The sequence below is a fragment of the Lepidochelys kempii genome, chromosome 7 (assembly GCF_965140265.1).
Source record: "Lepidochelys kempii isolate rLepKem1 chromosome 7, rLepKem1.hap2, whole genome shotgun sequence".
Lineage (NCBI taxonomy): Eukaryota > Metazoa > Chordata > Testudines > Cheloniidae > Lepidochelys > Lepidochelys kempii.
In genome coordinates, this window is record NC_133262.1 from 17,858,196 (window position 1) to 17,885,749 (window position 27,554).

Sequence of the window (27,554 nt, forward strand, 5' to 3'; positions counted from 1 at the left end):
ATGTACTTTGCTTTGTTCAAAAGTGAACCAGTTTCAAAGGATGACATTTTACACAATTGTAAAGTCCAGTCACTTTCAGTCTAGTGCAGCCTGTATACACAGGGCTACTGCAGCTGCTTTTGATTCAGCTGTATGTAAACACTATCAGCAGAAAGGCAGACATGTTTCCTTTTCTCTACAGTCATAATCATCACTATGCCAGCTGAACTATAAACAAGCATGAACACATTTATGAGCTTTGTCCTAGAATGTCTCGAAGATTTTGAGATCAGAAGATGGGTGGGCATGATGACCCTTGTGGGAATTCCAGAAACGTTGATCACTTCTCCAAAACTGGATATGAAACACAGGAGAGGAACGATAAGAATCCCAAAGATGTGGAACTGAGTTCCATGCCAATAATCACCCCCCTCCCCACCATTCTTTTTTTTTAGGAGCTGTGGAACCTTCATTATTTCGGGTAGATCTAAGTTTGTTTTTTTTTTCACTGAGACTCCAGCAGGAATGGAGCTGCAGACTTGTCATACCTTGATAACGTCCTTCTCCTAACAGCTTTTTTCTTTTTCCTCTCCTCTTCCTGGAAGCCTCTCTAATCACTGATGCTACATACAGGGACGTTGGCAGAGAAGAGTGCTGCAGCCTCTGGCCTTGGTCAAAGGACTCAGCGAAAGTCAAACTCTAGAGTGAGCTACTGTTTACAACCGCTTCAAATAAACTAAGAGGGATGTTGTTCACTTTTTAAGCTTCCCTGGAGATGTGGGTGCAGTGTACAGTTGTTTCCAAATCTAGATGGATCGCAAAGGTCAATACAGAATAAATATAACAAACCAAAGGAAACACAAATATTCATACCGCTGGGCCTGCTGAATGCAGCGAAGAAAGCCTTTGTCCATATATTGAGTATTTAATTCTCCTGTCCTCCAACATAGTGCATCTTGGGGGGGGCGGGGGGGAAGGGTGTGTGTGTATATATATGTGTGTGTGTGTGTGTGTATATATATATATATATATACACAATCTCACTGTTCAGCTTGTCTTGGCTTTGTTTCCCTCCTTCAGCCTCTGTGATTTCTTTCCTGGAGCTTATGTTCAGATCATGCAGCTGCTTATACAGATTATACTGCAGATACCTGTGCGCTCTCTCACTTAAACTTCCCACCCTGCCATGATATGAAACCTCTTAAGGAGACTTGCTGAGTTAGGCATCCTTTTCCTACCAGTCCTAGTTCTCTAACGTGTGCAAATAAACCTTAATCTAAGGAGCACAACCCAGTTAAGCAATTGCAATAAGTAATTAAACTCATAAACATGCTGCATGGAATGTCCCAAACCATCTAAACATTATATGCATGAATTCTTAGTGTTTTCTTGCCCGTGGGAGTCCTTTCAAAGCTGGAATTGTTAATGTCTGAAATTCTGTGCAGGCTGGAGGAGCCCCACCCATAACATTCTTGCTCTGCCTTACGGGCATTTAACCCCAGCTTTCAGGCTGGGCTGGTAAGTGCCCAAAACGTTCTTGAATGCAGGACTTCTTAAACTATACCAAAGAACTAGAATTAAGTAATCTTTAGGTCATTGTTTTGGAACAGATTCCTCTTCCTCAACAATCTTCCCATAAGACAAGCTAGAATTTGACTTTGGAAAACTTTAATGCTAAAGGGATGGGCTCAAACCTCAGTTACTCAGTGAATTCAAATCCACTCTCTGAAGTTGCTTCAGTGATACAGGTCTCTGTGGCTGTCTGTTGTGATGTGTGGAGAGGTTTTTTTTGTTTTTGTTCTCCCAATTAAAGCCTGTACTGAAACATAACCACCTCAAGGTATTATTTGGATGCTTCACTGTTTGTGCATAGTGTGTTTGCATAACATTTCTGTTTGGAGAGTAAAAATTCAATACACTCCTTGAGAATGCAGAGGCCTCATATAGGTAAGTGGGGATGAACAGTTAGGATAAGCATCTCCAGAGTTAATTTATTTGGCTAAATATAGGTAACCCTTTCAAAAGCACTCTAGTGACTTAAGAGCAGATGTTCCATTGATTCTTGTGGCATTATTCTGCATAGTGCATTTTATACATACGAGATGGCATTTTCAAAAGTGCCTAAATAACTTTAGTATTGACTTTCAATGGGCTATATATGTGTGGCCTGGCAGATAAGATGCAGGATGGGCAACCAGGAAGAGCAGAGTTCTATTTTCAGCACTGTCACTGATCTGCTGTGTGAGCTTGCACAAAGTCCTAGGTTTTTAGGCCGGAGGTACCATTGTGATCATCTGACCTCCTGCATAACACAAGCCACAGGATTTCCCTGAAATAATTCCTGCTTCAAGTTGAATAGCTGTGCTTGAACTAGAGCATGTTTTTAACTCCAATCTTGATTTGTAAACTTCCAGTGATGGAAAATCCCCTGCAACCTTGGGTAAGTTGATCCATTGGCTAATTATGTTAAAAATATGTGCTTTGTCTAGTCTGAATTTGTTTAGCGTCAGCTTCCAACTTCTTATACCTTCTTTAGATTGAAAAGTCCTCCAGGATAAAACTCCTGTTTCCATTTAGGTACTTATGGTTATGGGTCCTTTTATTCTTAAAAGAATACTCCTCCTTGTCTATGGCCAGCAGAATTAAGGACCATTTCTCCTTGTTCTCTTGCTTCACTTATCAACTTTCTCCAATGCTTAGCTTTTAATTCCCTATTTTCCTTTGTTTTTGTGTCTGTGTGTGTGTATGTATGTAAAATTTTCACTTCCTTTCTAAGCCAGGCTTTGTTTGTTTGGTTTTTTTTTAACCAGTGTAGCCTTCTCTCTCAACTATGGCTTTCTGAGCATCTCTTAGCTTCACCTCTGCCTTTCCCTCTCCCACCCTTTGTCTAGCATTTAAGATCTCCAGAATAGGAATTGTCTTTACGGAGCCTAGCAATCTTGGCCCCAATTTTGGTTGAAGTCTCTATGCAACTACTGTAATGCAAATAATCAAATACATCTTTCTGCACAGACTTTCAAGTAAAGGTTTGTGCTTGGTTTTTATCTGTGGAAAGTGCTCTAACCATTTAGAAGGCTAGAGCATAAATAAGGGTGTTTGCTTTTAAAGCAGGTCTCCAAGTTCTGTTTTCTATAGTGTTGGCCTGCTGTTAATCATCTTTCCTCAGAAACCTGGGGTCAAATTCAGCCCTCTTATAAGCAGGCCCAAGTAGAATTGGGTTATGCTTGCTTACACCAACACTAAAATCTGCCTCTAGTCTCAGTCTGAGCTGTATTCTTACACTCTTAATAATAAAAAGACGGGAAGAGAACTAGGTTTACATTGTCTCCCATAGATAGCTCTAATATGACTAAGGCTAGGTCTCGGATAAAATACCAGAGTTGCAGTTTCTTCAGTTAAAACAGCAAACAGTGCAGGACCACTGGTAAAATATACCCATGAGCTACACTAGTTCGATGCAAGTCATAATAACTTGATATATGCCTGTGATCAAAGTTTCAGGCATTCCTTTAAATAAGAAAACATGTACATGTGTGAGAGGAAGGCTAAGGCTGGCAAAGTTGTCTTTCACGTTTTGTTTCAGAAGTCACTTGGATACCAAACAATACCTAAATGTAAATGCTATGGGTTTTTATTACTAAATCTGTAAATGTCTACTTTCTGCTTCTCTCTTTCAAGGGAGAATGTTTTACCCATTTTCCCTTCAGCCTTCTGTGCCTCTTGAAAACAATAATTCCAGGTGTCTTCTTTATTTAAAAAAAAAAATCTTGGATGTGGGGGAGAGAGTGTTGGATCACAAGCTGTTGCATTTGAACAATTGAGTTTCCAGGTGATTGGAGCCATTGAAAGCTATTTGGAAGGAGAAAAGTAGTACCTATCACCAAGAGACATTGCCTTTTTGAAAATAGATTCTATCAGTCTATCTCTAGATTCTATGACACTTTCAAACTGACTCATTGATTTTTTTGGAAGGAATGCAAGTCTACATGCATGTGGTGTATTTACCATTTTAAAAAGTGATGTCCTCATATTATTCAAATTAAATTGATCTATGGTAGACAAATGCAACTAACATATGCTTCCATGTTTGGCCACTACCTTCACAAAAACATACCTCCTGAGGCAAAAACCTTGCCATACATTATTTCAGAATGAGCCTGATGCTGTAATTCCTGTCATGGGAATGCCACCTGTTTCTGAAGATATTTGTATAGCTTGGCACTAAAGTGGAATGGCTAGTCCTTACCCCTCTAATAATTCTGTGGATCAATTTAGCACCCAGGAATGTGAGGGAGAAATGGCCAGAAAGAGCTAACTATACTCTAAGCAAGTGCTGTTTTAAGCTTTGCCACTCATCTTGGCCGAGGCAGCTCAGTCCTGATCTGCACTACCTTAGCTCTTCCGGTACTGATCACTGCTGAAGTAAAATCATTAGTAGTCAGACCTGGCTTCACTTCTTCTGCCACTGCCTTGGCCAAACAACTTAACTTCCATGTCTCAATTCCCCTACCTGAGGAAAATATTTCCATATCTCCAAAGGATGTCAAAACTAACTTGAGTCCAGATTGACCCTTGTGCGGGGCAGAAGAGGTATGGGATGTGTAAGGGGCCTTCCCTTCCTTCTCCTCACCACCTGCACCACATGACTCCCTAATTATTTTAAACCACAAGGCCTCCAAATTATATGCTTGGCCAGTACCTACCACAGTGGGATCCTGGCCCATGAGTACAGCTCCAAGGTGCTACAGTAATACAAATAATACATGCAACCTCTATTCCCTGCTGCTATTACCCTTCTTTCTACCCCCACCCCACGCACCCGAACATAAATGGGGTCAGGAAGGTTGTGCTGGGAGTCAAACAATGGGGCTCCAATTCTTATTGGGCCCACTCAGCACTGTTGAGATACACATCACTGGGAGAGTCCCATGCTCTGCCCTTGTTTCTTCATGGAGTCTGGTTTGTAAATTCTCCAACAGGGATGGAGGGAGGTAGATGTGGACCCTTCCTTGCACTTCCTGCATCAGCCCATGGAGCTGGCTGATCGTAGAAAGAGGGGAATAGTCTGCTTCATCCTAAACTCTGATGCAGTCTGCACAGTCCCACTCTATACTTCCTGAAGCATAAGACTTCTGACCTCCCATTAGGGGAAATACAGAGCTGTCCCAGCTAATACTGGCCATGCTAAAACTTACTCTGCTTGGCCCTTAATATTTGTAAAGCTCTGTAAGGTGATTAAAGGAAGCAAAATATTGCTACACTGTGGCTTCAACTACAATGGACAGATACATTAGATACCAAAGTAGTATAATGGGCTTCAAGAATGAACTGTAATATTGTATTCTCTGTGGGCTAGTGTTAGTTATACACTAAAGCACACAGGAGTACAACCTATTGACTTAATTGGATTTATTGGCCTTCTCTTTGGGCTTGTTTCTCATACGATCACAACTTAGAATGTAGTATTTTTCTCTCTCCTATTGATGCTACTTTTGCCTCTTGTAATAGACAGATACTTTGAACTCCACATCTAAAACAATTGCCACAGATTGTATTTGCCACTAGGACACTGTAGTACATGTTGGGAAAACAAACTTTAGATTGAACATGAACTTGTCTTGCTTACAAGTCAAATGTTTGGTCAACACTTGAATTCATGTTGTCCAGCTGTGACAGGAGATGTTGTAAAATGAAACTTTATAATTTCTATGAATATTTGCTTATATAAATACTCCAGACCTGCTTATTTACCTAGTTTAGCCATAAGCTCAAGTGCTTTCCTTGTTTTTATTAGCTTATCAGGGTAGCTGACCAGGAATAAGGTTTGCCTTTCCAATTCTGTCTAGACAGTTGAACCATTAGTCTAGTCTAGTGCTGGACTGTTTAGTGTGATTGCAGTCAATCATGTTTTCCGTGACAATACTATACATTTTATTAATCCTTACCTAATATACAGGCATTGCCTAACACATTCAATGAATTCTTTATCTCATTATAAGCTGTTGGGGGTTTATTTTTGCCACTATTGATAAACCAAGCAAAGGCACTTCAAAAAATTAGGCTACTGACAAGAGGCCACTGGACTAACTCCATTGCTGAAAAGATGATTCCCAGTGGGAGGCTGAGAGTGATCAGCTCCTTGGTGTTTGTGTGTGGGGTTTTTTTTGTGCCAGACTATGAATTTAGGTGCCTAATTAGGCATAAGTTTTTGAAAACTTTGTCCTTGCTGAACAACTACTGCATATGTCATTGGCGTCTGTAGGGAAACATAAACCTCTTATTGGCGTTTGTCTCTCCCTTTGTGGGAAAGTTGCAGATAAAGGTCTGAGCAGTATTAAGTCTTTGTACAGCAAATGTTGGACACCAGCCTGGCATGCCGAAAGGAATCCGAATGATGATCATGGGCATGGCCCTGATAAAGGCAGTGTGCCCTTAACTCCCATTGAACTCAATAGGAGTTGCAGGTACCCAGCATCCTGCAAGATTATGCTTTACCTCAGTACCTCACTGGGGGTCAGATCAGTACCTCACCAGGGGCTCCCAGTGAAGTAAATGGGAGTCTGGTAACTTCAACAGGTACAAGACCAAGCCCCCTAAACAATATGCTGCTTATGACTTGATTATTATGGCCAAGCCCATGATAACCTTATTTTCCCAACAAGGCAGTACCCTGCCCCCTTTGTGAGGCAGCATCACACCTGACTGGATCACACATCTGGTGCAGGGTCAAAAAAGTGGCTACCCCCTTGCCCGTAAGAGTAAATGAAGCATATGGAACCATGGCTCTGTGCTGGCCAGTGGAGGTGACTGGATGCAAAGGGTAGGGGGAGGGTCTCCATGCAAGAGTGAAGACTGAAGAAATCCATTCTCCAAGGGGTATGTCTGAGGCACAAGGCCTCTAGTGCCGTAGAACTGTGGTATGCCCCGTTGCTCAGAGGTAGTGCATTTATGCACTGTCTAGCCCTTAACGTTAAATGTTTTTAAAATAATGGTTACAACAAGTACTCAATAGACTGGTTTATGTAGTTGGCTATGTGGTGTACTAGGCTACCTGAGTGCCAGGGCCATGCCAATATTTCTTGTTCAACAGCTCCTGTTATAGCCACAACAACGCATCAAGGTAAGCCCTTCTTATTGTGCAATACCTCAACCTGAAGAGTCGCTGTCTGCATGATAAACTTGCCGTGCAGATCTTAGCAGACAAAACAACTAGTGCTATTTCTGGCAGTACTTTCAAGCCCTTTATCACTGGAGCTTTAGATTGGATTTGTTCAGACCACAAGATCATGACTACTAACAGGCTTTGAATCCATTTGAAGCCAACTGTATAATACTGGCAAGTACTTGAGTGTTTACCTGAACACCAACCCCAGTAAGGTTAAGGGTGGAGGAATTGCTCTCTGAGGGCTCTTTGCTGGCTATCGTCAGTACATCTGTCTGGCACTGGGAGGTCTCGGAGTTCAGCCTGTTCTAGTGAGCTATACCCAGTCTTATTCACCTCCCCTTACTAGAAGCATGCTTGTCCCAAGTTTAGGTAAGTGTTTCCCATGATCAGTCTCCTTCCCCTGTGTGCTAAACTCTTCACTTCTGATCTGTTAAATGGTACCTCATCTTTCACTGCTGCTGTTTGTAAGCATGCTTGTACATAGGTAGTCAGAAAATCAGAGACAGGGTTCATGATAATTTGTTTTACCTTATCTTGCTGTTTCTTTGCCAGGTCTCGTTTATGGGGGGAGGTTTTTGTAATCCAGACCCTTAAAGATACATAAAGTGGGGAAACTAAGAAGCTGCATTTCTGGGCAGGAAGTACTGTTGACTGCAAATTCTAATACAGACAAAGGCTCCTATTATGACCAGCCCCATCACAGGGATGCAAATGATGAATGACCAAAACCTCCCTCCACTCTCGTGGAAGAGAAGAGCACGCAGGCAATCTTCTTCTGAATATAGAAGGCCCACTGCATCACTAGCCATCCAAATTGGGTAGGGGATGAGGAGCTGGAGCCACTGGCCAGCCGAGACAACTGGCTGTGCAGAGGAAAATGCAGCACAACACTGAAGTAGTGCATCAGGCAAGCACTCTGCCCTGAAGTTTCTGGAAACTTTGGAGTGTATTATGCTTCCCCCAAGGCACGATGCCTCCTGATACTCTGAAGGGGATAGTGCAACTGCACAGGATTGTGCCTGGAAGGCAACACAAACCAAACATAAGTAGCTACTTAAGGCCTCTGCACTTCTGGGGACCCTGCAGTGCGGAGTGTACCCCGTGGGTTGACCCAGAGATCTATCTCCATCTATGGTCATGGTACTGGAGGAGAGACAAACTGTCAAAGATACTGTAAGGTGTAAAGTATATATTTTAAGGACCCCTGTCTTAGCTAGAAGAGCCTCTTAAGTGTTCAGCCCAGCCCTGCACATTATCCTGACACTGTTTCTCTTTTGTTTCCTTTCTGGTTTAGGTCTAGGTTTACACAAGGCTGGCTTTCAGCTGGTTCATATGCCTAGTACCAGGAGGAGCAGTGCTATCAAACTGTTGAAAGTTATGAAACAAAAGTACCCTAGGAAAGTTAGATATATGTTGCTCTTATCTCTGAGGCATGGAATTAGCAATTAGCTATGGCAATTAAACAAGTGGGGGAGAGGAGCCATGGGAGGTATTTTCTACTGTTTGACTGATAACCTGAGTCTACATTTGCCTAAGAAGAAAAAATTGTTTTCCTTAAGGAAATAGTCCATCTGTTTTACATCTTTAAATCAAAGCAAATGCTCATGTGGAAAGGCTGAATTGCATAATCCAAGAAGTACACCACTCATTTATATTGACAGCTCAAGATAAGAGTTAATTGAATCACCTATATATATATATATATATATATATATATATATAAAATTTGCTTGAGCTGAGCAGATGTGTAACCCTGATACACAATAGGGGAGTTCAAAAAGGTTTCATCTCAAATGAGGCTGGTGTTGGCAAAGCGGATGTGTTGCCTAGAAAGCAAGTGAGAAGGTGAAACCTATTTCATCTCCGCTATCCTGATATGCTGACACAAACAAGCAAAGTTCAAAGTGCTTATTTATCTTGTGTATATGAGGGATTGATTGACATAGTAGGGTCCACTCTGCAGCCTCACCTGTTGCAGCAGAAAAGTGCACACTAACAGGTGCTGAATATTTAACCCTTGAGTGTAAACCCTGGTGTAACAAGTAGGCCCCCAGGGCTGTCTGTGTTCTAGCTAACTGGCTGCCCTTTGGGCCACAGCACCGTCTGGAATCTCCAGAGCATGGTGGCCCTAACCTGGTGCACACCCCTATGCCTTTATGCCCTTCTAGAGTAAAAGGGGCTAGAGCAGGTATAAGGGTCTCCGTCTTTTACATATGAGTTGGTCAGTCAAATCTGTTCCAGTACATAATGGAGCGGAACAAGGATCACTAACTGTAAGAAGTGTTAACAAAGGGATAACATGGAGCTGGCAGAGTTCATAGTCAACTGTCTGATAGCTGTGTCCATGCTTTTATGGAATGTGGATTTAGAAAGTAATTTTTAAAGCATGTAGATACCAGATCCAAATCCCACTAAAGTCAACAGAGGCTGACTTCAAGTGAGCTTTGGATCAGGCCCATAAAGCAGTGTTTATATTTGGACAAGTCTACTCTCCCATAAACACTCTTAAACAGAACAAGGCTAAGTGAAATATCAAATGTATCTTGGAACTTTTTCAGTGGTCGCTGGATGTCCCTGACTCTCAATGTCTTGACCGGGTATTTACTTTTAGACCTTTAACTGGCTGATATTGTACCCAAAAAACCCGTGGCTCTCCTACATTTCCCCCCCCCCCTTTGGTCTGTGTATCATAACTCTCTTCTAAATGGGGTTATTTAATCCTATTTGCCTTTTAAATAGAAGTATAGACTCAAATTCTGTCAGACATCTGAATCTCTAGTTGCAAACCGTACATGTCCCCGTTAAAATCCCTAGTCCCTATTTTATATTTAATGCACTGTTCCAAAACTGATGATGTCCTCATTGGCTTCCTGCCTCACCCACAATATTTGGGGTCCCAAAAAGATTATTGACCGGGGTAGGGTTGCCAACTTCCTAATCACACACAACTAAACACCCTAGCCCCCTCCCTTCCCTGAGGACACACCCCCATTCCCCCTCTCCCTCAGTAGCTCACTCTCCCCCACCCTTCCTCACTTTCACTGGGCTGGGGCAGGGGGTTGAGAAGCAGGCGTGGGTGAGGTGTCTGGCTGGGATTGTGGATTCTGGGATGGGGCTAGGGATGAGGAGTTTGGGGTGAAGGAGGGAGCTCCAGGCTGAGGGATGGGGCAGAAGGGTTCAAGGTGTGGGAGGGGGCTCTGGGCTGGGATAGGGAGTTGAGGTGGGGGAGGGATCCGGCTGGGGATGTGGGCTCTGGGCTGGGGATGAGGGGTTTGGGGTGCAGGAGGGAGCTCCAGGCTAGGGGGTGGGGCCAAGGGATTCAGAATGTGGGAGGGGACTGTGTGTTGAGGCAGGTAGCTGGGGTGCAGGATGGGTACAAGGGCTGGGCTGGGGGTGCAGTCTCTAGGATGGGGCTGGGGATGAGGGGTTATGGGTGCAGGAGGGGACTCTGGTTTTTGGGGGGGCTCAGGGCTGGGGCAGGAGATTGGGGTCTGGTCCCAGTCAACAGCACAGTGTGGGGGCTAAGGCAGGATTCCTGCCTGTCTTGACTCCGCATTGTATGCCAGAAGTAGCCAACAGCAAGTCCAGTTCCTAGGCAGAGGAGCAGCAGGCAGCTCTTCATGTTGGTCTTGCCCCCAGGCACTGCCCTTGCAGCTCCCATTGGCCGGTCCACTCAGCTGACCGGAGCCACCAGGGTCCCTTTTTGATCAGGTGCTGTGGTCAAATACCAGACACCTGGTCACCATAGCCAGTGGTGACTTTTGAAGAATGTGAAGAAGGGGGGCCAATGACCATTTCAAGGCATATCTTGTGAATCCTTAGGACTGAGGGAATCTAGCTCTTCAAGAACTCGTAGCAATTTTTTTCTAGCTGTGGTGCATCTCGAGTAACGATGGACGATAGATTTACAGTCTCATGTCAGCTGTGTCCTTTGCTTGCAGCAGAGTAGCCAGTTTGCGCAATTATACTGCATTGCCAGCTATTTCAGCAAAGCAGGTTTTTTGTCTAGTTCACATCCTGAAGGCACATTAACAAGACAGTAAACTAATATTTAGGGGCAAGTCAGGTAAAATCTATTTATAGAAATGTTGAGTCTTAAAGTAGAGGCCAGATCAAAACCATTGCTTTAAACCTCTCTGAATTTCAGCATCTTAGAAATCTAGAACTGGATCGAATCTGAACTTTGCAGCTCAGACCCATACAAGGGCCGAAAATGATTATAAAGGTTTTATGAAAGGGTTTACTGGGACCAAGTGTCATCTAGCTATGTTTATGTGGCTCTGATGAATTCTCTTAGGCCTGGTCTACACTACAGAGTTAGGTTTATTTTAAAAATGACTGCGTCCATACAACCAACCCCGTTCTGTCGACCTAAAGGGGTCTTACAATTGACTTCTGTACTCCTCCCCGACAAGGGGAGTAGCACTAAAATTGACCTTGCTGGGTCGAATTTGGGGTAGTGCGGACACAAATCGATGGTATTGGCCTCTGGGAGCTATCCCAGAGTGCTCCATTGTGTCCACTCTGGACAGCACTTTCAACTCCTATGCACTAGCCAGGTACACAGGAAAAGCCCTGGGAACTTTTGAATTACATTTCCTGTTTGGTCAGCGTGGTGAGCTCAGCAGCACAGGTGACCATGCAGTCCCAGAATAGCAAATGAGCCCCAGCATGGACCAAAAGGGAGACACTGGATCTCATTGCTGTATGGGGAGAAGAATCTGTGCAGGCAGAATTCTGATCCAAAAGAAGAAATGCAAATATATTTGCCAAAATCTCACAGGGCATGTTGGACAGAGGCTACACCAGGGACACACAGCAGTGCCACGTGGAAGTTAAGGAGTTCAGGCAAGCCTACCACAAGACAAAGGAGGCAAACGGTCACTCTGGGTCAGAGCCCCATACATGCCGCTTCTATGAACAACTGCATGCCATTCTGGGGGGTGGGGGACCCTACCACTGTCTGTGGACACCTGCAAGAGGGGAGTCTCATGCTGCACGGAGGAGGATTTTGTGGATGAGGAGAATGCACAGCAGGCAAGCAGTGAATCCGTTCTTCCTGCTACCCAGGACCTTTTCATCACCTTGGGGGGAAATTCCCTCCCAAGGCAGGATCCCCGACCCTGAAACCAGAGAAGGCACATCTCGTGCATGCACATTTGGAACTACAGTACAGGGTTTAAAAGCAATAGTGTTCATGGTCATGGTTGAAATAGGGGGATTTTTGTAAGGGAACAGTAAAAGGACCCCATTCATGCTGGACTGTTTGTGCTTGGCTAAAAGGGATCATCCCAAAGAATAATCATGTGGCGGCTGGGAGGGGTGAAGTGATCATCCCCAAGAATAGCCACGTGGTGGGGTGGGGGTAGGTGTGTGCTGCAAATCTACCAGAATACTACAGCCCCTCCTTTTTAAATTTGAAACCCAAACCATTGCTTGCTCTGGGGAAGGGGGGTGCTGCAGTTTGAAAACATTCCCACACATTATGTAGGTGTAAGAAGCCAACCCAATTTTACTCTCCTTTTTATCTCCTCCCCCCCAGGTGCAAATGTTCCTATGCTCCCCCATCATCTCCGTCCCTGAGGTTATTGCAGATTAGAAGGCCCCCCCCAAAAAAAAACGCACTCACGATATGTTTTCCAAGCTCGTGCAGTCCTCCTGCACTGATGGGGCACAGCTTAATGCATGGAGGCATTCAGGGGCAGAAAGAATTTAAGTGAACGTGAAGAGCAGAGGCAGGACGCGATGCTGAGGCTAATGGGGGAGCACATGGACATTATGAACCTTCTGTTGGGGGAACAAACAGACATTATGAAGTGTCTGTTGGAGCTGCAGGAAAGCCAACAAGAGCCAAGACACACACACACCCCCACCCCCTCTCCCGCTGCATCCACTGTATAACCGCCTACCCTTCTTCCCATGTTCCATAGCCTCCTCGCCCAGATGCCTAAGAACACGGGGTGGGGGAGGGGAGGCTCCGGGCCCCCAGCCGCTCCACTCCAGAGGATGGCGCAAGCAACAGAAGGCTGTCATTCAAACAGTTTATTGTAGTCATACTAACAATCCAAACTGTGTGGCCTTGTCCTTCCCTCCTCCCCCACCCCACCCGGTGTGTTCGCTATCTCTTTTTTAATAAAGAATGCATGGTTTCAAAACAATAGATAATGAGCGAGGTGTTTACAAAGCTCACAACCACAGCAGTGATAGTAAGCTGAGTGGGCTCCATACTTGCCGTGGTATGGCGTCTGCAGGAGAGCAGAGTTGTAGCGGAAGCAGTGTATGACGACTGCTAGCAGTCCTACTGCACCATCTGCTGACAGCAGCACCCAGGACACAACAGCGGCGGTGACGCTAAGCTGAGCGGGCTCCTTGCTTACCGTGGTTTGGCGTCCGCATGGAAAAAAGGCACAAAACAATTGTCTGACATTGCTTTCATGGAGGAAGGGCGACTGACGACACGTACCCAAAACCACCCGCGACAATGTTTTTGCCCCATCAGGCACTGGGAGCTTAACCTAGAATTCCAATGGGCAGCAGAGACTGCAGGAACTCTGGGATAGCTACCCACAGTGCACCGCTCTGTAAGTCCATGCTAGCCATGGTAGTGAGGACGCACTCCGCCGACTTAATGCGCTTAGTGGGGATGTACGCTGTTGACTGTGTAAAATAGATGTCTAAAAATCAACTTCTATAAGATCGACCTAATTTCATAGTGTAGACATACCCTTAGTTCCTTGCATTTGCTCTCCAAGCACTCTACAAATGCTGACTTCATTGAACAAAAGAGAAAACTGTTAAAAGCTCTAGCTAGCAAGTCTCCTCTGAGCCATGTGCCCTTGCCAAGTGACTTAGCTTGTGTCAATGTTCCCGGAAGATGCTGTGCACAATGGGCAGGCTCCAGCCTGGGGCTGAGCAGGACTTCCCCTGCAACTGCAGCTCTGGGTTGCAGTTCTGGCGTGGGCAATGGAACTGAGAGCAGGGAGCCTGTCTCACCTGTGATGTCCCTGAGGCTGTATGGGGGACAGCGTACTTTTATTTTTGCAGCCTTAATGTTCTTTTAATATTTTGTATTTGTATAAAAATGGATCCTCGAGTAGTTGGAATGATTGATTATTTAGAAGGGAATATGGATGTTGTGCTACTAATGGATCTGTCCCTTTAAGAACAGGCAATATATTTAAGACTGAGAGCAGTGTGAGCTGCTTTGTTTTTGTGTCTACAGGATGAAAGACCCAGTCTGTGTAAACTCCAGAAAGGTCAGAACTTGATTTAGTATATCTCTTTCCAGAAAGCCAGGCAACACTAGCACTTACAAGAGACTGGATGTATTGGGGTATTGCTAATGAGGCATAAATGCTTTCACTTGTAGGTCACTATCCTGTCCAGCTCAGCAGGGTTTAAATACTGCTATCTCAAGGAAGTTTGGACCATATATGAGATTAGTTTAAGCCAGTTCCCATGTCACATACTCTAATGCAAAGCATGGTAGTGAGATTAAACTCTTCGGGATGGGGACTGTCTCTTACTATATGTTTGTACAGAACCTATGGCAGTAGGTCGCTGATATTCATTGTGTCCTCCAGTGAAAAATCCTGTATCGGGACCAAAATTGCTTTGCTCACTATAAATTTTATGAGTTAGCAACATCTTAATTTTCACACTCCCACTGGGAATGGGTAAGAGAGGGGTTCTAAAAGCCTAAGATTAAATCATAATTTTGGGATCAGTCTTAATGGTAATTCCCATGTGGGGTTGCTTTTTGGGGGGGGAGGGATCAACTCACAGGATTTAAAAAAAAATTAACAGTTGGCAAAACTGATTTTGTTTTTGTTTTTTTTGTAGAGACTTGTTGCCAGTGCAGATGAACTGTCCATCAGAGATGGGATTCTGGGAAAGTTTATAGCCCTATTCAGAAATCCACAGTATCACTTCTCCATAATTTTTCCTTTAGAATTACTTCATTCTTGGCTCCTGTCATGCATTTCACATTCTTTAAATTCAGAAAGTCATGTTTGATAAATCCTGCAGTGCAAAGATAGACACAGAAGTTGTATTTTTAAACCTTATTGGCTGCTTCTGCTCAACAAATGAGCTCATATTTGCCCCTTCTTCCCATTTTGAGACTAGCATTTTTTGTCACTGCCTTCCCTGCACAGCCATGGACTCCTCTGTATAAACTTAGTCTGTCAACTGTCGTGAATGAACAGCCTAAAGTGGAGCATGATCACACTATTTCTTTTTCCTCTTCTTTTCCTCCCTTGGGCATTTATCTATTCCCCACCATGTTTCCCCTTCACCATGGAAACCATCTGCAAAGCAAAACATGAGATATGGAAACTTGAGTTTCTGAATAGGGACCAAGGAAGTCTCTACAGTATACTACGGACTATCTGAATAGCATGGGGGGGCATGGATTTTGTTCAGCTAATTGAAGGCAGGAGCCAGTCAGCAGCAAGGTAGCCACCCCTGTTACCCTTGTGTCTGGGGGTCCCTAGTCTGTTATCCAAACATCCTCATCCACATCTCTTCTGGCTCCCCAGCACAAGACACATAAGATATGTCTACATTGCCGTTAGACACCTGCAGCTGGTCTTTGCCAGCTGGACTCGGGCAGCTGGGCTATTTAATTGCAGGGTAGATGCTCAGGCTGCAGCCCAAATTCTGGGATCCTCTCATCTCACCGGGTCCTAGAGCTCAGGCTCCAGCCCAAGCCTCAATATCTACACTGCAATTAAACAACCCCTTTAGCCCAAGCCCTGTGGGTCGGTCATCTGTCATAGGCCAGCCGAGGGTTTTTAATTGCAATGTATACATACCCATGGGAGATGAAGAAGGGATTCTGATAATGCAGAGGTTGGAATAACAGGGTTTTGGATAAACAGGAGTATACTGTATATCAATAAAATGAACATTAGTAGTAAGGCAGCACTGTGTATCTCAATCTTTCACTGCTTAAGGGTGTTTTCTCTATTATTCAGCAACAGAAGTGAATGAAAGCTGAGAACTTGTTTCCCTGGGGAGCTATTTCTGATTATCTCCATGTGTGGACACTCCATTATTCCAGAATAAGAGTGCTGTATTCTGAATTAATTTGGATCAACTATTTTAGTCCATTTTTGGATTAAACTAATCCAGAATAAAGCACTCTGATTCTAGAATAAGAGTGTCTACACATAGAGATAATCAGGAATAGCTTCCCAGAGACAAGCCCTTAGAACTACATGAAATGAGAATAGCTCCCATTCATTTCTGTTGCTTTAAGAGAAGGTGCTCTGTCTGAATATGAATGTATAATAATTATAAAAATTTGCCTTTCATTTGGTAACATTAATAAATTAAAATCTGTGTCTTTAGAGGAAGCAATGGGAAGAGTGGGTGGTTACTTCTTTGCAATTTCTTTTGAACTAGAATGGTGAATCCTCAACATGGGAGAAGCAAATGCAAGGAGGGGGCCCAAATGAGGGATTGGATTTTTCTTAAAATCCAGTCTTTGTGTTAAAAGGGGTATTAGTTTTCAACCACTGATCATTACAATTCATATATATTTAAATTGCTGTAGTGTCTCTGGCCTCACATTTCCCACCTATTTGAATAATTGTCCCTATATCTAAATAATTCTTCTCACCCAGACATTTTTTCCTGGAAGTTTTTCCCATGGTTAAGGCTAAAGATTATCTAATTCAGCTGTTTGCATCCCATGAAACTCAAATTCATAGACTCAAAAGCCAGACAGGAGCACTGTGATCCTGTAGTCTGACCTACTGAGTAGCACAGGCCATGGAACTTTTCCCCAAATTATTACTAGAACTGATCTTACAAAAACCATCCAATCTCCATTTTAAAGTTGTCAGTGATGGAGAATCCACCACAACTCTTGGTAAATTGTTCCAATGGTTAATTACTGTGTTTTAAAAAATTGTGCCTTATTTCTAGTCTGAATTTGTTAAGCTCAACTCCACCATTAGATCACATTCAATCTTTCTCTGCTAGATTGAAGAGCCCATTATTACATGTGTTCCCCTCCTAGGTATTTCAAATTACCCCTTAATCTTTAAAGTAAAAAGATAATGAGCTCAGTCATTATCACTCAACAATCTTGAGTTGATTTGTACATGGTATACAAGTTGTGTGATAAGTTTGGTGAAACTTAACTCATTGATAACCTCTCAACAAGACTCAGTCTGAGATCTGTTCTTCTCACATTCACAGAAGTATCTCAAACTGCCCCCTAAATGGAAAATGTAAGTGGTAATTCAATATCCTGTGCTAAAACTAAATGTAAAACATGCTCCTTTATTCACAGTCTCTAAACATCTGTTTAGATCGTGCTGCATTTTAATCACATGTCCATTAAACAAGTGGCCTAGAAGGGAAGATGTCTGAAGTTTTGCTTTGATAAGAAATGTTCAGTTGTACTGACTGGTGAGCCCAACTTATTGGCCACCAGAAGTTTTATTCCAATGTTGTCTCAATGGTTTATAATGTATGGTGGAGGTACTATAAGCTAGCACCCAGATAGTCAATAAGAGGTCTTTATCCCTTTTCATCTATGTTCAAGACCAGAACTTTTTCAGCAGTCTTGCTTAACCATGAGTACCCAGTTGCCCAATGATTTATTGATCTGGAGACCTCAAACCGCACAAGGCACAGTTGTAAAGGAATCAACATGCTTGAGAAGCCATGCACAATGGAAGAACTCAAGGCCAAGAGATAGAGATAATATATAAAATAAAGAAAAATCCTGAAACTCTTCTCTTTTCCAGATGTCTGTAAGCCAGCAGCAATCAGGAAGAGGGGTGCCTTGTCTGCGATGCAGAGGGATGTGTACAGGCTTTGAGCCACATTCTTGGAGGTAATTTATCTACTGCTGGATGGGCTATTTAAAAAAAATCTCTCTTGGGGCTTTGTCTATATTCAGGCTTCACTGACTCTCTGTAGATGCAAACTGATAAATGATTGTGTTGGAGGAAGGGAAGTGCAGAGTTTGTGCAAGCTCAGTGCTGGGGAGGCCACTAGAGGGCTAGAAGGTTCTGCCCTTAGGATATGTCTACAGTGCAGTCTTAGCTCATGCACCTACATGATTTGATTTATTTATTTTTTGGTCTAAACCTTCTATGCTGCACATAACCCTCAAGCATGTGTCTCTTTGTGCTTTGAACTTGTGTTTGCTTGCATGTCTGGAGGTCTGGATTGAAGCTGTTATCTCAGACTGGAACCTGCCCATTTTGCAGTGAGGACATAGGAAAGGTCACTTGAATATTGATAGTCCTCCACAATTCTCTCTGAGACAGGTATATTCTTCCACAATTGACAGAATTGATTGAAGAATCCATTGAGTATCTGAGCACAAAGAATCATGGGAAATGGCCCCACATACACATTAAGTGCAGAAACGGTGAGGACATAATGCATATAGGGCTTTTCTGATGAATGCTTATACTGGGTTAGGCTAACCTGAGTGCCAATCATCCAGGCTACATGCGCAGTGTAGACATAACCCTCGGTCTCTACACCTTAACCAGTCCTCCTCCCTCTATCTGTTTAGCTAATCTCCTCCCTATGCAATCCCATCCAAAAATTAAAGAAACAAGCAAAGTTGTGGATTTATCATGCTGTTTGGAGACTATTGTCCTGTTCACTCTACCAGGATGGTATATCTCCACTCCACCACCTCTTTGTCTTCTCTTTACCCTGTACGTTCTTCAGGACAGGAACTGTCTCTCACCCAACTTGTCTAATGCCTAGCACAGTAGGAATCAGATGCCCTAGGTGAGATCAGAGTTTTACTGTAATCCTGGTGGTAATGAGGCACAGGCAGAGGTGAAAGTAAGCCGGTATGCCCTGGTACGGCGTACTGGTAAGAGCCGGTGCGCCATATCAGGACTGGCTTTCAGAGACGGCAATTTAAAGCCCTGGGGTAGCAGCGGCGGGGCTGTGGCAGGGATTTAAAGGGCCCCGGAGCTCCAGCGACCACTACTGCCCCGGGGCCCTTTAAATCCCTGCCCGAGCCCTGGGGTAGCGGCAGTGGCAGGGCTCTGGCGGGGATTTAAAGTGCCCTAGAGCTCCAGCCGCCGCTACCCTCCCGGGGCCCTTTAAATCCCCTCTTGAGCCCTGCTGCGGAAGCCCTAGGGTAGCGGTGGTGGGGCTCCGGAGGGGATTTAAAGGGCCGGGGCGGTAGCGGCGGCTGGAGCTCCAGGGCCCTTTAAATCCCAGCCTGAGCCCTGCTGCCCGAGCCCTGGGGTAGCAGCAGTGGCGGGGCTCTGGCGGGGATTTAAAGGGCCCTGGAGCTCCAGCCGCCGCTACCGCCCCGGCCCTTTAAATCCTCTCCGGAGCCCTGCTGCCAAAGCCCTGGGGTAGCGGTGGTGGGGCTCCGGCGGGCATTTAAAGGGCCGGGGCGGTAGCGGCGGCTGGAGTACCGGGGCCCTTTAAATCCCCGATGGAGCCCGGTCACCACTACCCCAGGGCTCAGGCAGCAGGGCTCAGGCCGGGATTTAAAGGGCCCTGGGAGGGTAGCGGGGGCTGGAGCTCCGGGGCCCTTTAAATCCCCGCCAAAGCCCCGCCACTGCCGCTACCCCAGGGCTCGGGCAGCAGGGCTCAGGCGGGGATTTAAAGGGCTTGGGGCTCTGGCAGCTGCTACCCCAGAGCCCCAGGGTAGCGGTGGCAGCCGGGAGCCCCTAGGGCTCCTCAGTTATTTAAAGGGCTCGGGGGTTTAAGGCCACGCCTCTTCTGGTTGGGGCCACGCCCCCTGCTCAGGACTCCAGCGTACCGGTAAGTCCTCTAACATACTTTCACCCCTGGGCACAGGGCACTTGCACAAAGTCTCTGGGATCTTGGGGAACCTCCAGGCTTGGGGAGAGGCTCCAAGATGAGCTGGGGGGCAGAGTGGATAGGGAAGGGAGTCTTTGCTAAGATTACCTCCTGCCAGAACCCTGTACCAGAAGTGGCGCTTGGATCTTCAGTGAATGAGGAATGGCCCAAATCATACAAGCTAGCAGACAAAAATATCCCTTCTACACTGCCATCCCACAGAAATCTGTAATAGTTTTCCCCACCTTGATCCTAAGCCAAAGAACAGCCTTGTGTCCTTCTTTCTTAGACCAGAATCAGTACCATTAGGTTTTACTGAAGGAATCCAAATGGTATCAACACTTCATTGCAGAAGTACTCCTAGATTCTTCCTGACCCCATCCTCCTGCCTCCCCTTTCCCCCCACCACACACTTCATTTGCTTCTCAATGTTCTTCAGCTTTTCAAAATTCTCATGTACAGCAGCCAGGCTAATAGTGTCTGGTGTTTATCCCAGTATGCCTACAATAATAATGGTTAGAGTATGTTTCCATCAGAAAAACCAGTTTCATTTTTTGTGTTCATGACACTTGCTCCTACTTCAATTGGGAGGCAGGAGGCAATTTCAGCAGGATGCACGAGTGATCCCAGGGCAACGATGTCCTGCTTTAAAAACTCCTCAGCTCAGTTCCATTGTAGCTGTGTACAACAAAGTAACCTTTTTGCACAATTTAAATGATACAAATTCAGAATAAAAATTATTCAGGACTGGACTCCTCTCTTCAGCCAGCCTGTGTAAACTATCAGTGGCCCAGTGTGTTTAGCTACTGTAAGGGGACTGTTGCCCCCTTACTAACATTCAGTGGGGGTGTTCTAGTTGCTAGCTCCCAGTACTAAAAAGGGGGAAGGGTTGATGGGGAATCAGGACTCTGAGACTGACAATGGGGAGAGGCCAATGCTCCAGGTCAGCCTGAATGACAGGGCGGGCAGGCTAATCAGGGAGTCAGGAGGCCAGGGAGGTCCTGTCCTCCATGTGAGCCGGAATTGCCTGGGTCACACAGAGTGGGGCCGAGCTAAGGAGAAAGCAGGGGTCCGAGCTGAGCTGGGGTGCAGAGCTGTGCTAGATCTGGAGAGAGCAGTCCCTGTCCTGAGAGCAGAGCTACAGCCCCAAAGCCAAAGGCACAGCCCAGAGAGAGCAGACTTGCCCTGGGAGGAGAGCTGCTGCAGCAACCAGAGCCAGAGGGCCCAGAAATGCAGCCCAGGAAGCAGGTCCGTGCTAGGAGCAGAGTCACAGAAGCAGCCTGCAGAGCAGACCTTTTCCTGGGAGCAGAGCTGTAGCAACCAGAGGCAGAGGGGCCAAAGAAGCAGCCCAGGGAGCTGGACGCAGAGCAGCAGAGACAGAGTGGTGGGGCTGCGGCTGGGGCAGTCCGGAGCTGGGTGTGGTGAGCAGCTGGGAAGAGCGAGGGGGACCCTGGGCAGCGGGCCCAGCACAAGGAGACACCTCAGCCAAGAGGCTCTGTGGGCCAGGCTTGGATCGTAACCCCGACTGGGCGGGGGCGACACTTGGAAGAAGGGTCCTACCACTTAGAGCCTGAGAGCGTGTGGCCACCACCAGAGCAAGTGTCCAGCCCACAGCATTCCTGCAGCACTGCCAGGGCTGGAGAAGGCGGCCTGGGACTTACAAGGAACAGACTGTGAACTGCCCTAGCATTCCAGAGACACTGTTTGTGATGTTCCCTGCCACAGAGTGGGGTGATGTGTTTCCTGTAACCTTTCCCATTTTTCCTTATTCTTTTTTTAAAATTAATTGTTGATTAAATAACTTTAACTTGTATGTAATGGTCAGTGGGTCAGAGAAGTGCCCAGGGCAGAGAGAGTACCCCGGAGTGGGGACACCCTAGCCCCTGTCCTAGGTGACCACAGCAGGGTTGGGGGTTGAGCCCCCCAGGAATCCTGGGCCCAGCCTTGTTGGAGTATGAGGATTCTGCCAGACAGGAGAGTGAAAGGGGAGTCTTCAAGGACAGGGAGGCCACTGGGTAAAGGAAGTGGGAGCAAGGACTCGGATCCTTTCGCTAGCCCACTTCACTGGGGTAGTGCAGAAGCCAGGAAAGTTCCCCACAATAGCGGGACTATTCCCCTGCTTACACTACCATTTCATTCTATCCAGAAAACACTTCATCTTGTGCCATCTGTCAGAATTGCATAGTCACTTCTTTACTCTGTATTTCTTTAACTATATTCACAGTACTAGTCAAAATGTCTCTTCTCCCCCTTCCCCCGCCACCAAGAAAGCAAGAAAAGGGTTGGGAACGGGAGTGTCTCAGATCCACAAGTCTGGTGCTTTGGAACAGTCCCTGGGGAGGACCCCTTTAGTGTGTTGAGCCTGTTCGGGTCGCATTCTCACCGGGGTAAGTCCCTTGATTTTACCACCTCCTGGGACTGAACTTTGGAGCCATCAGCACACCTGCTTCGCTCCGTGAGCTCCCCCTCAGTGAGTGCACCTGAACTGAACACTTAGGGGAGACTTGTACAACCAAAGGGAGCAATGCACCCCTGACTCTGGAGTGGCACAGCCAGCTTGGTAAAAACAGAAGGGTTTGTTAGATGTCTGGAAAATGGCATAGAAAGTCTTTCTGTTTAATGTAGAGAACAGAAAAGTCCATCTGGATCAGCCCAGAGCCCTCCTCCAATCCCTCTGTAGTCCCAGTCCAGAAGCATCTCCTCCTTCCAGCAGCCCCACACTTAACAATCCCGAAGGGCTCTTCCTTAAACATTTGTTCTTGTTCCTGGGAAAACATCATCACCTGGCCCTTTGTTCTCCAGCTGGTCAGACCTGTCTGGCATGCTGCAGAGGGTGGGTCCCTCTGGTCATTAGTTGTTAGGTACCAAATGGCCAGGCAATTGTCTGGACCCAGGCCACCGACAGCAAGGGGTCGGTCACATCTAGGTCTAGGGAATAAACCTTTCCCCCCTGCCTAGTTAACCATGCAGCATGTAGGGGAAATTGAGGAACACACATTCTTCATACAAAATATTATGAACTGTTCCCCTCTATCACAGGGAGCAATCCAAATTTTTAAACTGTCAAGCCTTTCAGGCTCTTTTCCTTGAAACCCTGAAATCTACATGGAAAATGTTAAAAGAAAATCTTGTCGTAGCAAGCATTTTCTGAGGAAAAGATTCACATTTGTTCATCAGGTCTAGACTCTGGTGCTGCTGTACTCACACCTGCTGATATTGGGGGTGGAGGGGCATGATCTCGACAGCCCTGTGACTTGGCTAACTCCATATGATAGAATGCCCTCTTGAGGTCATGGGCAGCTGGCACAACTTAAATCACCCTTGAGATTGCAGTTAGTTGTGGGGGACCATGATCAAGGGAGGATTAAAAAAGGGTCTAAGCCACTCTTGCCAAGGTAGCCCTCCGGAGCAGCACTGGGAGGTGATTGTCTGTGTAGAACAAAAATGAATTAACCCGATCCAAAGCTAAAGAGTGCATTTTTTCAATTAAATGATCTATCTTCGTTGTGGGGAACTGACTTTTCCCTTTAATAGGCACTTTTCTATAGTGTGACTTTAAAAAGTAAACACACTGCTCCATTCCACATCTCTAATGTGCAGATGTGGCTCTAACCTAGGACCTTTTTTAAGGTGATACTTGGATGAAGGTGACAGAGAAGCTGAACGCATACTAGTGATACATCATCTCATACAAATAAAAACACATCTTCAGCTTCACTTAGTTATGTTATGGCTTCTTTGGAGCCAAGAAACAGCTGTGATGTGATTACTTGCTGTTAATAGAATGGGTTGGAATATAAAATCTGTAAGAATATACTGGTTGGGTAGAGACCTGCACAACAAAGGAAAATAGATGTTTAGCAGGCTAACTTTTTGTATCTAGATCTCCCAAACTGCACCAAATGCTCTGCCAACACATTGCAGGTGACCTACTGTGCTGTGAGGATTATTTTGGACCTCCAGAATGTATTAATCTGGATTGCACCTCTGCATATGTTAACCATTTCTTTCCGTTTCTCTAGCAACCCTCATGCTAGAGGGTCCCAGTGTATCACAACAAGGAGAAACAATAATGCACTTGGTACATACAGTAATCTATACACACTCACCTAAATCTGAGAGCATTTGTCATATGTTGTAAAATGAATTAAAATATACTCCTCTTTGGATAGAGTAAACATCTTTCAGTTCACTTGACTTAAGCACCTTAGATCCAAACTGTACATCTAATGCGACTAGAAAAAGGAGAGGGGAAAACATGCAGAAAACTTAAACCTGAAATCTTCCAACAAAGGAAACAAATTCCTATTTTTCAACCAACTTCACCCATGAGTGTGGGAGACCGTTTTCACAGGAGCACAGACTATGCGCCTTGCTCCTGCAAAGATAACCAGCTCAGGTCTTGCAGCAGTCCGAACTGAATATGAAACTCTCATGCAAAAATAAAATCCTGATAACTAATCAAGCTATTACTTTTACAGGCTGGGAAGCAGGAGAGGAGTTTCTATCTCAAATACTGGGAGGCACTTAAATACAGCAGTAATGCCAGTGGGGGTATATGTTGGATCAGTGCCATTTTAGCAGTTCTGTCCATCTGCTCTGTGTGCCCTTGATGAAACTGCAGCTGTATGATCCACCACCAGTAAGCCAGGCAATTTACAAACTCAAATATCCCTCCCATAGGGAAAAGCTGGGTCAAGGGGCTAAGGGTTGTGAAGTAGCAGTGTCTGAACTAGTCAAACTCTAGAACCCACAGTGTAAGTGCAGGTTCAAATGAAGTCAAAACGAGTTTGCAGCTCTCTTCCACCAGTTCTTTTTTTTTTTTTTTGTCTTAAAATATTTTTTTTTAAATTGTGCTGTGTAATAGAATTTCTTGGCAGGGATTAGAACAGGCTGTAAACCCTACATTTCAGCCTATTGCAGTTTGTGTAATTCTGAGAATTTAGTAAATGAAACTGAATATTCACTTATGCTTTGACATACCTTTGGGGGGGAAAGTAATAATACTAAATGATGGTGGCTCTCTTTGTGCTACTGTTTTTTCTTTGTCATCAGCCAGCTGCAAAATAGCAGACATGTACTTGATGCTATTCAATGGCACAGCAGGAATGGGGCTTAGTGCCAAAGTAATTATACTCTGTTTAGACTTGAGCCACCTGATGTACTGCATATGGGCTTATATACTGTAATGCAAATCCCGTGTGTGTGTGTGTGTGTGTGTGTTACACAGGCTTGGAACCCAGTGTACAACGATTTGAAAAATGCTTTTTAAACAAAACCCATGCTGTCTGTCCTTGCTCACTTTCAAAATGTGAGGCATGAGCCAACAGGATAATGCCAAATGTCCATAGTAAATATTCTACACACTGACTCACTGCTATCAAGGACAAAAGTGACAGACATGGCTGGGGAAAGTGAAAATAAAAACCTTTGGTTTCACAGGATGTTAATGTCCCTCACCATGCTCATCAACAGGTTAAAATATCTACCTTAGCAATGGTTCTCCTAAGCCTATTTTTGGCTGAACTGAGGTTTATCTCAACAGGATGTCTAGTATCAGAAATATCTTGTGTTTCTAGATATCCCATTTTCAGTATTTTTCTAAGAAAATCATCTAACCAAGAGATCTACCAATAACACACTTCTGTTTTGAGGACAGCTTGAGCAGCACAGATGTTAACTACTGAACATCTGTATCCCTCCTCTTATCCTGAAGAATGCCAAAGTGTTTGGTTGCAAATCAAAAAGAAACAATGACTACAAATTAGAGGGCAACTTCTGTCTAGCAGATGAACAAGAATTATGATTTAAGAGTCTATATCATGCTTGTAAAATACACAACCCTTTTCAAGATTTTAGAACTTAACACTCCGTTGTGTTTGGTCAGTGAATTCTGTATTGTTTTCTAATTTGCTTTTATAATTATGTATTTAAGTACTGCACAGTTCCATATTTGTTGTACATATGGAATCTCTGTATTACTTAAGTACTATTACAGATTTACAGAATGTGGTATGTAACATCACATTATACAACTGTGGGTTCCTGATTTCCACACCTAAGCTGCATGAAAATCTCAGCCTTCAAAGTTCAGCTACTTCTTGTTTTAAATCGACTTGCCAACTACAGAGAAGAATTGGGAATCAAAATTAATCATTGCTATTATACTAAAAATGAGTTTGGCCCTTTGCTTTTAAAACTATATATTTTTGACTACCAAGAAATAGCAGTATGGATTTATAATCTTCCTATTTTTTGGTTATAATTATGACTACAAAAACACTTGCAATGAAGTATAAATTTCAGTAACGGAAACTGTGTGGTACTGCCATGAAATTGATAATCTCTTTGAGTGTCCCTTATAAATTCATGGAAACTAGCTGTTCAGTAACAGCGGGTGAGAAGGCACAGTTGATCAGTGGCGGCTGCTGCTGCTCTCACCAGGGACAACAGTAAGGCATTTACAGTTTTTTGTATTCCATACCACTGCAGATTCCTTTAAGGCATATCCTGCTGCCTTCCCAAATATAGTTTGCATCACAAAGCCCTTTTTGTCTTCTGTCGCGATCCAGTTTAGTATTTAACCTTTAGTAACTTTAAAGTTCAGCACTGAGCCTTCAAAAGAGCACATGCCTACCAAGGTCCAGCTTATATCAAAAGGATGATTGATCTCACTTGTCCCACACAGGAAAATATGCAAGTCATGCAAATGTAGCCAGGAGGATCACAGCTTGAGCTCTGATGCAGAAGATGATCGGAAAATTGGCCGCTTGTTGTCTGACTCAAAGTATTCTACGCTCACTGCCCGGGTGAAAGGTGGCGATGGTGTTCGCATCTACAAAAGGAACCGCATGATCATCACTAATCCTATTGTGTCTCGGAAAGATCCAACGTTTGACACGATAACTTATGAGTGGGCTCCACCAGGACTGACCCAGAAGCTGGTAAGGATTTGCCAGTTGAGTAATATGTTCTGCATTGTGTAACAAAGGCCCTATTGGAAACATTACCATTAAAAAGTATTAGAACCTATGGTTTCTCTTGGAGTTAAAGTTCATGCCATGGTTAGTGTAGTGCAAAAACCACACAAGTGCAGAAATAACTTCAGTGGGTTCAGGCTGCAACAATAGTGGTGGCTTCTGTAGGTTGATGTATTTGTTTTTGGATTTTGGGGAATGTATACGGGGGTTAGGTTCACTTACATTAATGTTTCCCCTAGAAATGTATTTTAAGAATGGAAAGTCTACCTCATTCATCCAGTTAATGCCCAGTAAAAACATTGGAGCGGACAACCTATCTCTGTTGTACATCTGGTTATACTAAATCTGTGTATTCCACATAAGTGTTTTTTAAGCTTAAAAAACCAGACTAATGTTTCTCAGCTTTCTTCAGAATGGTCATAAGGAAGATGGCATGTTTCAGTTTGTTTCAAAGCTAAACAATCGGGATGCTAATCTTTCATGAATAGATGCCTTGGGTGCTTGCTGTGTTGGTCTGACTCGCCTGCAAATCTAACTGTAAGGCCTACTGAAATTCTGGTATACTTATATGAAGGTGGTTTAATGTGACAGGAGTCTGGGTTTTTTCAACCAACCTTTAAACT

General features: G+C 44.6%; 1 protein-coding gene across 2 annotated transcripts in view; it reads left to right on the forward strand.

Annotated features, from left to right (window-relative positions):
• The window catches only part of LMCD1 (LIM and cysteine rich domains 1), a 63,498-nt gene that overhangs the window by 15,437 nt on the left and 20,507 nt on the right, over positions 1–27,554 (forward strand). For both annotated transcript variants that reach the window (XM_073351203.1, XM_073351202.1), the window contains exons 2-3: positions 17,908–17,996; positions 26,640–26,895. In XM_073351203.1, the coding sequence (XP_073207304.1) occupies positions 17,908–17,996; positions 26,640–26,895 (345 nt within the window). The remainder of the gene's footprint in view (positions 1–17,907; positions 17,997–26,639; positions 26,896–27,554) is intronic.